Source organism: Heliconius melpomene, chromosome 17 (assembly GCF_056956725.1).
Source record: "Heliconius melpomene rosina isolate 202511_hmr_F chromosome 17, ASM5695672v1, whole genome shotgun sequence".
NCBI classification, from domain to species: domain Eukaryota; kingdom Metazoa; phylum Arthropoda; class Insecta; order Lepidoptera; family Nymphalidae; genus Heliconius; species Heliconius melpomene.
The window spans coordinates 14,210,055-14,223,699 of record NC_140405.1 but is presented as its reverse complement, the minus strand read 5'-3'; the positions used below and the strand labels follow the sequence as shown (position 1 = coordinate 14,223,699).

General features: G+C 35.6%; 1 protein-coding gene across 1 annotated transcript in view; it reads left to right on the top strand.

Moving 5' to 3' along the window:
- Positions 1-13,645, top strand: part of LOC146530484 (glutamate receptor ionotropic, kainate 2) — a 41,431-nt gene that overhangs the window by 18,837 nt on the left and 8,949 nt on the right. The window contains exons 2-6 of the mRNA XM_085200352.1: positions 7,419-7,526; positions 8,031-8,192; positions 11,984-12,115; positions 12,591-12,722; positions 13,306-13,469. Coding sequence (XP_085056478.1) covers positions 7,454-7,526; positions 8,031-8,192; positions 11,984-12,115; positions 12,591-12,722; positions 13,306-13,469 — 663 coding nt within the window. The 5' untranslated portion in view covers positions 7,419-7,453. The remainder of the gene's footprint in view (positions 1-7,418; positions 7,527-8,030; positions 8,193-11,983; positions 12,116-12,590; positions 12,723-13,305; positions 13,470-13,645) is intronic.

Genomic DNA, 13,645 nt, shown 5'->3' with positions numbered 1-13,645 from the left:
TAAGTGTGCGTATAATTGGACCAAATTTTCATGGTATATCTGGTCGTGGATTCGAATTCGTTGTGGAAGTAGGGTATTTTTTCTATCTTAACGCTCTTTCTCGCATATAGCAGGGTGAGAAGATTTATTACTAGTGCGGAAAAATGAAAATAAGTTAAATATAATCATTTTGCAGCGATGATTTCCGCCACTCAAGACGCAATGTTTCCAGAATTCTGCGGAAAGTGAGGAAGTGTTTTAATGGGAACGGAGTGTGTTAACTGTTGACTGTACATACATTTTTGTATTAAGTCGTATGACACGTTGCTATGGCAATGCGTATTGTACGCGTCAATTGGTTCTCTGTTATCTACTCGTATAATTATATAGAAAGTAAGATTCATAAGACAACAAGCCTCGGTCCAAACTATGTAAGAACCAATTACTCATTGAACTGTAACAGTATTGGCTGTTTAATGATGACTCTTGACATTCCAAGTATCCGTTTTGTTAATTAACACCCCTGTTTATCTCATTTGAGATTATTAATTATTGCGTTATTATTAATTAATTATTGAGATATATAGGATAATTCCTATATTATGTGGGGGTAGTTGATTGAAATCTTATTGAGGACAGTATTTATATAATGAATGTAAACGGCGTTGAGTTCCGCTCTATATAGCCTATCAATATGTAACGAAAAGTGGGGAACGGAGTGTGAAGAATCAAGATATTAAACGTAGGTGCTTCTTTTTTCCTATTTTGCAGGAAGAGGTGTAAAACTTGTCTTGCCTTGTCTTTTTTGTCAGATAAAACTGACAAATCCTTGTTATGGCTTGAATGGCTTGTGAGTAACCTCTGAAGAGTTCCTCTATTCATGTCTCCGCTCCATCATCAGACCATCGTATTGCAACGCGTGTCAGACATCACATTTAAGCTTCGCTCTGTATCTCACAATATTCCAGGATGCACGGGAACCTAGTGATTAGATACTCCATTCCCAGCTTCCGCCCAATTTTCGAGATATGTCAAGTAATTTTTTACTATATAAATAAAATGACAAGTGAAGAAGAAACAGACAAAATCAATATTTGTGGGAAAACAACAAATCGTACGCGAAATTGGGTCATGAATATATTCACCTCGACTTAGATTCATCGCATGAAAAATGCAAAATTCATCGTCGAACATCATCCACTTTTAAATGCTGAGAGCCTTTTATTGAATTATTGGTATGGAAGTTGGTTCGTAACGAGGATTAAGTACTATTAAAATTTCAAATTTAAGCGAGATTTTTTATTGTCAGTTTTACTTAATTGGATTCTCCGTCTTGATAGTTGCTAATGGACGCGCTAAGAAAAATGCATAAAATAAGTGGTTCTAATGTCTAAGTCGTTTAGTGACATTTGCGGCATCGGAATATACTCGAGATTGATAATTGTTTATGATGAGAATGAGAATGAAAGAGGAGAGCGGAGTTTTTTTACCAAATTATTTCGCAGACAAAGAAACGCGACGGTTGTTGGTTCCCGCTTTTCCCACTCGGGGGAATGAATTGTTTTTTTTTTTTTTTGGTAACAAGACAAGTGCGGCTATACTTGAGTTCATCTACTCAACGCAATGTTTCGATAATTGGATGGTGCGTGGAGAACTGAGTGTTTTAATACTAGGTTCCTTCTGTTTACCCTACTACAAATATGAGCGGGTAGCCAATACTTCAAACCTACCTGAAGGGGGTCGATACACGCATACTATATCTATAGCATATATCTATTGAATTCAATGCAGGACAATACAATGGAGCCTTCATCGGGGAGAGCCATTATGTATCTCATTTCTTACTAGTATAAGCGAGCTGCCGCGGATGGCCTTCTCTCTAATCTCTAATGTTCAATATTTACTATATTGCTACATTTCGAGATCCAGTGCTCAGCTATATACAGTATTTAGAATTCTAGTTCCAGTTCTTTGCTTTCCTGTATAAGAACACACGAGACTACTAGACTCAGAAAAATTATATTTGGCTTGTAGGTTAGTTAGCAAATGGACGGAAGTACTGAAACAGGGTTTCCCGAAAATAATTACGGGAACTAGAAAATTCGGAATTTTACAATTTAAGGCATAAAGCCCACGCAAACAAATTTGCGGGCAACGACTAGATTTATACAAAAAGAAGATTCAAATTAAAACTAGGATACTAGTAGAGAATAGAGTAAAAGTAAAAAGAAAAAAGATGAGCAACGTGAAAAGCAACGCCAAACTCGGGCTGAATTATAAATAAAAGAATTTGGCGTACACCAAGAAATGTTTGGTTTACATAATAAGTTTATGTGTTGAATTGGCTGAAGTAATTCTCATTTATTAATATTATAAATCTGAAATGTTTGTGTGACAGCGCTTATCTCAGGAACTATTAGTCCGAAATAAGCATCTTGTGTTGGATACTCTATTTCTCGTATAAATATTTCAAAATATATGTGACTTTTTTCCAGTTTCACGCATTATGTCCAATAATACGTTGGTAAATCATAAATTTCTCTGCTAAGGTGAAATAGAGGGGCGTTAAGTAAAAAAAAAAATGCATGATAAACAAAATCCTCTTTGTACGGGCCCGTAGTAATTATACTAGTTATTTCCCTTGTTACAGTCGCGTTTTTTTTGCAATTTAATTAGTTTATTTGATGCAAGCGTCGCATCTAGAATTACACCAGCTAACATTTTAATTTAGTTTTAAAGAAAGCTGCAGCCGCGATCTCTTTAGGGAATGCACTGTGCATTTACCTAATTATTTTAGTATTTACATTTTTTTATGTTTTCGTGTTCTCCGCATTTGGAATGTTGGAAATAATTGGAAAAGGTGACATATCTATACATAGTAGAGGGAACCTGGGGACGAAACACTCCGTTCTCCACTTTTCGCAGAATTCTGGAGCCAAAGCGTGTTCATTGGCGAAATTCTACGTCGCGCTTTGCTTCCTTAATAGATGAGGAAATAAAAATAACAAATGTCTCGTTCCTTTCAGTAGGAATTGAACCCACAACCGTCGCGTTTATAATCTCACGCCTGTGCTCCTATACCATGACTGATCTCAATTAATTATTTTCTGTTTTATTTTCAATCTTTTTAAATATTATACAAATATCAGTTATTTTACATTTTTCTATTCTAGCTTGATTTTACTATAAGCTATATCAAAAGCAACATACTTTTTAGGAATCATTTATTATTCGACTTTTCAGCGCAAAGGTTTTTTAGTACAGATGTTGAGCTTAATTTGTTCCACTCGATGAATACAAAATTAATCTTTGTGACAAGTGGAGTGGTAAACTTTTAATAAATTTTGCTTTGAGCTTTTTTATATATATATATATATATATATATATTAAGTATGATATTTGTTATATGCGGGATACAGCGTGAAGCTTTGTTTTTTATTTGCTCGTTTGGTTTAGTGGGTTAGTGATTTTAATTAATTAGTTAATTATTAATATTACAAAACACTTTAATATTGGTAATTAATTATAAATGACAGTTTCCTGATTGCTCGATGTATATACTCGTATACACAAACTTTTTAAAGCTTATAAGTTCGAAAACAGGTAGAATATTATAATGCTATAAGCATTGATATACCTTTAGGCACAGGAAATCTAGTATTTAGACGTTTCGTTCCCCACGCACTCCTTTAACTTGCTATGACGCGTTTTATCTTCTTAACAGAGTAAAAGAAAATTCCCCAAATGGGAATCGAACCCACCACCGTCACGTTTACGACGACGGCCTTATAAATTTTAATAACGGTGATTAATTAATAAATGACAGTTTACCGATTGCTCGGTGTGCACACAAAGTTTTAAAGCTTATAAATTCGAAAACAGCTTAAATATTATAAAGTTTTATACAACTTTGATAAAAGAGAAGACATTTAAAAGACACATTTTGTGTCTATTTTTAACAGTTTTGTATAATAAGAATATTACATCAAATTAAATCTAAGATTATAGAACAGCCTAAATATACAAAAACTATGATTCTGGATTTGATTCCCACTCACAGATTCACTTTTAAATTATATCTATTATTAAACAATGTGGGTATCTGTATGTCTGCTGTAGCATGGTAGCTCCAAAACAATTGGATCGATTTTGTTTGAAACGTGGCCTAATCGCCATTACTACGGCTGAGCATATTTACTTGGCATGAGTCAAGGATATATCCGTTGGAACACTATAAACTCTTTTAAAGATGTTTGTTTGTGTGTTTTAACACTAGGATAAGTTAGTGTTAAGGCACTCAAACAAACTTTTTTTTTATAACTTCACGGTGTATACCTCATACATCAGGATATGCAGAAGGAACCTGGTGTTAAGAGAGTGCGTTACCCACGCACCACCTAATTTTCAAGGTATTGCGTGTTTAGTGGCGTAACTCAACACTGCATTTTATTTTATTACCAGAGAGAAGAAATGAAAATAATTCATTCTTCCGATTAGAAATCGAATCCGCAACCATCGTGTTTATATTTAGGCGTTATCACACGTTAAAAATTCAATTAAAAATAAAATATTAAAAGCTGACCGTTTTAAGAAGGGCACTTGACGTATTACCGGGATCCCACATTGGTATAGGTACGTACCACGTGTCGTGGAGGACATTTTTTTAACCAGCATTTTTGAATCTGACAAAAGGAAAGGCTCAAGGGGCTGAACTCGCACAAACGCTGGAGCACTCTTGCGTCGAGAGTACATAAGCTTACCACTTGGTTGTCAGTTTAATAAACCCGGGAATGTGGTTTTTTTAATTAAAATGTTTTATTCAATTGGTATGAAAGCAGCTTCACGCTGTATCCCGCATCAAGCAGGGTTGGTAGGCTGTACCTGCGTGTAAGTGGCGGAGCTCGATCCCGCGTTTGGTTTTGTCACCAGTGTGAAAATAATTCAATACCCCGGATCTGAACTCGCAGTCATCTGCACCTTGGCTGTGTCATATATATCGGATAAATGCGAATTTGGAAATTTAAATATCGATAATTAGATTTAAAGTTACTTAACAAAGAAACTATTTGGGGATTACGAGATAGGACGGGCCTTAAAAAGAACATAATAGGATGAAGTAACATTATATCACTGCATAATGAGAACTGTGGATATTAATAATTTAAAATTTTGACATTTTAACTCTGTAGGTGTCTTATCGTCGCGCAACGATTGTAGGTTCGATTTCCACACGAGGAACTCAACCGCTACGTTTTGTTTTGGTGCCAGATACCGGTGTGAAAATAAAGTATTCCTCCGGGTGGGAATCGAATCGACAACCGTTCGTTATGTCTCTATCTAATGGTATACCACAAATGATAAAAGCATTTCTATTGGTTCCACCCAAAAAACTTTAATTTGTTGGTATATTTTTCTAGATTGGACGCAAACAAGCAATGTTAGAAACAATAAATTTACAGTTACCGGTTAAGTTTTGTATTTGTTTTGAATTTTGATTGGCCCTTTGGGAGAAACGATTTTTCAACAGTTTTCTAATCAAATATTGCAAAATGCTTTTATATTTTTTATATCTCAATTTGTAAACGCACCGCATCGCCAGGATGGCCTCATTTTAATGTAGTTTTCACTACTAGGTAGATAAATTGATTGAAGATGTTTAAAATGCATATATATATTTTAATACATATTTTATGTGCTGTTTGTTTATGCTATATTTTTAAGTATCATGCAAATTCTTTTTTTCAGCGATCTATTTTTTTACGTTTGAGAATCGTTCTCAAAAGTAACAAACATACAGACAAAGGATATCTCAATAACAAAAAAACATGCATAATGGAGCAGCGGTTGTTGCCTGTTGTTTTCGTTTTGCATATAAAAATCCACCCTATTTCGAAAGTGAAGGGTTCAATTTTGAATGACACGCGACACTAAGATTCGTCTGTATGCAAATTCGTAGGCAGTGGGAAATCATAAAAATTGTTTTTCTTTTTTTTTTATATTGAAACTACTGTTTTGTAGATAATACTGGCGTCAGTCTGGTAGTGCTTGCGTTAGGGATTCACGTGTAAAATATTTTTTTATTTTCACACAGTATCCCGTTTTATTTCGTCGCTTTTGTAACGAGACAAAGCGCGGCGTTGAGTTCCGCCACTCAACACGCAATGCCCTCATTCATCGGAAAGTGGAGAATGGAAGGGTCTTAATGGAATTGGAGTGTGTTAATACTAGGTGCCTTGCCTATCTTTCGTGAAGCTAAAATAGTAATGAATTAGCTTACATAAAATATGATTAAAATTTCTAAATGAATTTCCAAATTTTAATTTTGTGCAACCCAAGATTTGAATACCAAACCCCTTTGTACATCAAAAGAATCTGGAAATGAAACCAACCGAGAGAAGATATTTTATGCTGAAACGCCATCTCGTCGATCAGCATATTCCCCGACCTCGCTTCAAGTTGCGTATGTTTAATTTGCATAAATGTTTCAGCTTGGGGAAAACTTGCTTCTAATATTTGTTGTCATTTAAAATCGATATTTTTAGATAAACACAATTGAAAAAGCAGATTCGCGATTTTCCGCAAATAAGGAGAGATATTAGTAACCAATACCTGGTGTTAAAACACTCCGTTACCGACTCACGCTGTTTTAATTTCGGAGATGCATTGAGTTATGGAACTTAACTTAACGCCGCGATTCGTCTTTTGCGATATTAAAAAAGGGGTTTTTGTTTATTTCTGTAGAGAATTGAACACAAAGTTAGTTGAACCCAAAGCTGTCGCGTTTGAAGACCACGTATATTCCTACTGTACAACAATGACCTTAAATACGTTTGATACAAATCAGTGTGATTATTCTTTGTTGTTTTATGGAAATTTATAAAAAAATAAACGTAGCGGGAATTGAACCCGACCCTCTTAGAAACCATCCAAGTGCTAGATATTATCCAAGGGAACCTTGGTGGAGAATAGAAGTGTCTTAGTGGAAAACACGGTGTTTCTCAGGTTCCCTCTATGCCTACCCTATTATGTGCGGGATATAACGTGCTAAGCTAAAAAAAACCAGACATTGTTATATAAGATGGAAGATACGCTCATATTACATGGCATTCAAATATTCACCATTAGTAGAGTCGTAAATATTAATGTACGTGACCCCTTGTGAAGGCAGACGTATTAACATATAACAGACTGAATGACTTCACGCATCTCTCCCATTATTATTTTTATTTTTCTTTGTTAACGCTGCATCCCGCACATAGTAGAGTAGGCAAAGGGGACCTGGGAATCTAGTCTTGAGACATTTCCATACCTCACTTTCCCTCTAATTCTGGATGCATTGCGTGTTTGTCTCGTTACCAGAGCGAAGAAATGAAAACAATAAATATTTTATTACGCAATACACAACGCCGCGCCTGTTAAATTTTAACATTAATTTCCAGGTGGTGAAAGCTGGATGGAGGAGTGATGCTGCAATATGTGGAGGGAGTGGCGCTGGCTCGTGGTCACCTTGAACGCAGTAGCTGCTCTGTCACCTGTTGTTAAAATTGGTATGTACAAATGAAAAGGATGAGCTAGACGACAGTATCTGACTGTAGACTCGCCATCCGCTGTATTGAAAATAAACGGAAAGTGGAGAAAGGGAGGTTTTAACACCGGGTTCACATGTCTAACGCGGCATTCAGGATGCAGCGTGAAGCTAAAATAAAGTGTTTGAAAAGGCTAATTAAAGAAACAGCGTGCTCCACACCTTACTATAACTTGTATAGCGATTCGAACTCCGAGCTGCGTTTCGAAGACAATAGGTGTTCATAATACACCACATAGTCCATCAGATTAGTTTTTAAAATTACTAAAAACTATTTCTTCCGAGACATTGCGCGTTGAGTGGCACAACTCTACAGCGCGCTTTGTGTTGTTACCAGACGAGAAAATGGAAATGATTGATTCCCTCGATTTGGAATCGAACCTACAACCGTCTCGTTTACAAAAATAATATAATTATGGCGGGTTTACTCATTGACAATTGTTTTATAAATTTCCTTTATTTTTAGGGGCAATCTTCACAGAGGAATCACGAGGCGGTAGCGCGGAACTAGCCTTCAAATACGCTGTATATAGGATTAATAAGGAAAGAAGTTTGCTGCCCGAGAGCACTCTAGTGTACGACATCCAGTACACCACAGCGCGGGACACGTTTAGGACTTATAAAAAAGGTAATTTGGACTAAAATTTACTTATTTACTAGCGTTTTCTTGCGGCTTCACTCGCATGGTTAAAGATAGTAAGTGCGGGAGGTAACTGTGACCGCAGGTTCCCAACAACATTAATGTGATTCAGCGTTATTCGATTAATTGACTTTGAGAGCCAGTAGTTCCTGAGATTAGTGCGTTCAACCAAACAAACTCTTCAGCTTTATAATATTAGTGTTTGCCACGCTAGTAGATAATGATGTTCCAACTTGGTACTAAGTCCGCAATCTAATAAGGTTTCAAAAAAATTAGATTGCGCCGCGGAAAAAAACCGTCTAAATAAAATAGCAGTAACTGTAGATAACAAAATGTTTTGATTTTTATAATATATTCTATTCCTATTCCATATTCTATTTGTCTTATTACCAGAGCGAGGATATGAAATAACTCATTCCCCTTCGAGTAAATCGAACCCACAATCGTCTCGCTTGTATTCTAATGTTGTGCAACTATGCCATGAGGATATTTGCAATAAACTAATATTTTGTTATAAATTTTAAAGTTCAGAAAACTAGCTCAGCCAATATTGTTGATGTTTTCATATAAAATCTAAGCGGGAATAAAAAAAAACTATCAAATATAGATTAAAATAATACGGTGCGAGCGCGAAACAGGAAATACCCGGATGTCGAGTGGCGGAAACGCAATATGGCTACCGGAAGTGGCAGACTCGAGGGCACTCGCCAGTTTTTGCTAACTTAAAAAAGCGTAGACTGAGTCATTGAAATTGAGAAGAGGCCAGTGCGGTTTACAGCTTACGACACGACTTTGACATACAATATTATTTTCTTGTTGTTGGGATTTTCGCTAGGCTGAATAGAAATAATAAGAATTATAATAAATATGACTGTAGAATGGAGGATATTATATACTTTTGGACAAATTTTTGATGCATAGCGACATAAAGCCTGAAAAGAGGCTACAGGCCCAGTCAATGATTGACGACAATATTTTACAGTTTTATGTTGTCTCGCATATATAAGGCTAGGTAGTATTAAGATACTCTAGTCCTCACTCACATCCCAATTTTCAAGACAATGCGTATTAAATTGTGTCACTCAACGCCGTGCTTTGTCTTGTTGACAGAAGATGATTTCAAACAAGTCATAAATATTATCAAAATATGAATTACGAAAAGAAATTTATATTATTTTATCTTCTTCTATCACTAGTAATAAATTTAAGTTTAATTTTTATTTCTTTTGAGGCAGTAAAGTTTGCCCGCATGCAACTATCTTCTCTAACTGTTATAGTAGTTTTCAGAAATGTTCAAGTAGCAATAAATGGACTTTACTGAAAGATTAAGAGAAATAAGAACATCATCTAATTTCTTTTTACTTTGAAGTATATAAGTTCTGATACTAACGAACACCTCTTTGTAAGCGAAACTTGGAAAACGTTTAAATTTAATTCGCCTATCATGCAAAATATGTATGAAAAAAAAAAATGATTGCCTCGTCATCAAATATGTCATTACTCTGAGTGGGTGTATAACAGGAGATTTTCCCACTGACTGAGGTAAGACTCACACACAGCCGTAACCACTGATGATAGAAACGTGAAATTTGGATAGATGTTTATTTTTATAACGTGGACTTTTTATAACCCACTAAGAAGTATTTTGTAAAATTATAACCCTGAAGGGGTGAAATGGAAAAATCTTTAAATTGGCACCGATTTTTATAAAATTTTAAATTCAAATTCTCTCTGTCACTCACTGTCACTGTTTAGCTTAAGATAACATCGTCTTAAGACAATTACGAAACTATTATAACAATAACAAGCAAATGCACTCGAACTTATAATAATTTCAACGTTGTCAATTCCAATGTTAATTTATATTACAGGTGTTGCTTAATGGAACACGTTTAGCTGATTGGTTTATACATAATGGATGTATAGATTACACATTAACTATTAGACTATTTCATGTCACTTTTGAGTCCAGTCCAGTCCAACCAGTCGTGGTTGTGGGTTCAGTAGCCACTCGAAGAAACGAAATATTTAATATCCTCAATTCCTAGGTCTGGTGATGAGGCAAAATGCGGCGTTGAGATTGGTCATTGAACACGCAAAAAAATGCTTTTAGAATGCGTAGGGAAGTGGGGAACAGAAGTGTCTTAAAGGGAACGGAGTGTCTTAACACTAGGTTCCCAGATTCCCTCTGTCTACGTTGCTTTGTGTGGGATACAGCGCGAAGCTAAAAAAATATATCAAATTACTGATTTAATAACAGGTTTAACTTTAAGTATTTATGCTGAAATACTTTTTAAAAACATGTTAAACCTGCATTGTTATTTTAAACCGAATTTCGTCGTCCGATGACATTTAAATATTATCAAAGGATAAACTTGGTGCCCATATTACCAGAATAAATTGAAAATTTATTTTGAATTTTGTGACTTTTAGCTTGCTTTTTAATTGTTCATTGATTATTCATCATGCGTTCAGTAAAGAAAATTTACCCTGAATTTTATCTCTATAGGCACTCAAAGGGGAGCCTAGAGGATTTTCAATATTTTTGCTAATGACTTGTTGGATAGTATAAAATAAAAATGTTATTTAAATTATTATTTTACATTGTTTCCGGTTTAAGAGTTTTGAAAACCAACTGAGCACGTTTTTCTTCATTCTCACCGTCACATCCTCGCTAGTACCTGCCATTCTGTGTATCTCTTCATTGCGAATTCGATCAGCTAAGCTGACTCTGCATATCCTACGAAGAGATCGCATCTCCACGGCATTCATCATTCTTTTATTCTTCTTCTGTATACCCACGTTTCGTTACCGTATTACAGCGTCAGTACCAACACTGCATTGTGTACGGCCAAAAGTGCAGCTGTGCTGACAATATTAAATAACACATAAGTCACTCCGCTTATATAGCAAGGGTAAAAGTTGCTTGTAAAGGTACACAATCTTTTACCTGGTTTAAATAGTAGATAATTAATATATAAGTTAAATACTTTTGAAATTTTAGAGATTATTAGTATAATTCACCGTTTTTACACGATACGATAAATCGTACTCAATATTATAAAACGGCCCGAATACAAAATTCATTATTCAAAACGGACGTTTAAGTTTAAAAACCTCTATCTCTTATTTACAATGTTTTGGAAATTTCTGAATCTCAGATGTTGAAAGCTTTTTGATAACTTTTATTTCACTATTACACTAAGTATCTACAGTTGTATGATTAACATTTCTTTTATCTTCTTCTGTAGAGAACGAGGTTATTGTAAGTGAATACGTTCTCCATTTTACGTCCACTTTTTCTTTCTTTCTTTCTTCGATCTCATCTTTCCCTAATTTAATAAAGCCGGGAAACAATATCTTACAAATATATGTCAAATTAAGTGAGGCCGTCGTGGCGCAGGGGCCTAAGAGAGCGATTCTAAGCACGACCCTTGTGGGTTTGATTCCCGCTCAAAAAATATTTAATATTATTATTATCTCATTCTGGTAAAGAAGCAAAGCGCATGCAAAGTGGGGAACCGACGTGTTTTAATGGAAACAGAGTGTCTTCACTCTAGGTTTCCAGGTTCCCTCTGCTTATCCCGCTACGTGCGGGATACAAAATGAACCTAAAAATAATATATGTATATAAACATGTCAAATTAAAGGTAAAAATGAAAAATAATTTGAATGCAATGCCCCGAGATGGCTCACAATCGTCGCGTTTAAATGAGGCACTACCCTTTTGGCGATGCCCTCTTAATAAAATTAAATAATCTTAAAATTTTACATTTCAGCCTGCACACAAATAAGGTCGGGAGCTATAGCCATATTTAGTAGCGCGGGTCCGCTTCTTGGCTCGACGTTAACAGCAATGTGCAGATCACTCCATGCGCCCCATCTGACCGTGTCACCATATTTTGGAGACTGTAAGTAGTATATGTATGTATACGAGTCCAGTCGTAGCGCAGAGGCACAAAGTGTGGCTGTAGACGTGACAGGTTGTGGGTTCGATTGCCACAGAAGGGATATTTGATATTTCCATTTTCTTAGTGTCGAGGCAAAGCGCGGCGTTGAGTTTCGTCACTCAACACGCCATGTCTCCAGAATTGAGTGGAAAATGGGTAACGGAGAGTCTTAATACTAGGTTTCCTCTAACTACCCTGTTGTAAGCAGGGATACAGCGTGAGGCTGATTTTATCTTTTTCACGAAGTAGGCTAAGGGAGCTTAGTGTTAAAACACTCCGTCTCTCATGCATTGCCCAATTTTCGGGACAATGAGTGTGGGAACCGAACCTACAATCGCTGCGTTTCCACTCCGACGCTGTGTCCCGACGGCCTCTAAAGAAATCTTTATTATTATAATAAAATGCACCGTGGTAATTATCTATTTCTTTCTTCCAGCTCTCAATAGCACAGACTCTTTTACAATCAACTTGTACCCATCTCGTACTTTAATGGACCAAGCCTTCAAAGATCTCACTTCCTTCTTAAATTGGACGAGGATGGGCATCATATATGAGGATTATGGATTTGGTAAGTGTCATACCAGTTTAGTGTTCGTTTTATTTTTTTAGTTTCTGCATATAGCAGGATAGGCAGAGAGAACCTAATTTTTTATTTATTTATAAATTACTATTATTCATTTAAATGTATATAATGGTTTGTTGTATATATGTAGCTATTTTTTTTTATATAGTGTATATATATAATATTTTATTAGTTTGTATATATTATATTGTATTTATTATATATATCTGTATGTATTTTCAAAATTGATATTTTATTTTTAATTTTTTTTTTTTTTTGCACGCCTACACTTTTTGTTCTCCCACATGACAGGTTGGCTGGTAGAAAATGCTTGTTAGCGTTAAGCCCGCCTATTGTACATTTTTTGTATCTTTTTTGTGCAATAAAGAATATAAATAAACCTACTGTTAAGACACTCCCCCTAGCTACATCTACGTTGCCTGTAGAATAGCGGATCTGATCGCCACGCTTTGTCTTGTTACCAGGGCGAGGAACTGAAAATAATCTTTCTTTTTAATGCAAAAACTCAAGATCTTACATATAAGACGAACCATGTTACATAATATTTTTCTATTGTTTTGTTTTCCAGGTGAACTAAACATAGTGAGATTAGCCCGAGACGGTCGCGATATGTATGCTGTGAGGTGTGAAACGCGCGACTACAGACGCGCTTTGGCCCAACTTAAAGCCCAAGGCATCAAGCACATCATTGTTGATACAGATCCTAAACATTTGAGATTGTTGTCTAGAGCTGTAAGTATAAACTACAGACCGTTTTTACCGTTGCCGTAGGAACTTCGAGAAAACATCTTTCAGTGTTTCTTTAACTTTCAAATTTCTTACTCCAGTAGTTTCGTCTGTACGTTGTCGGTTAGTCACTCAGTAACGGAAGGTTTTTACAAATATGTATACCTTGAAATATATAAAGA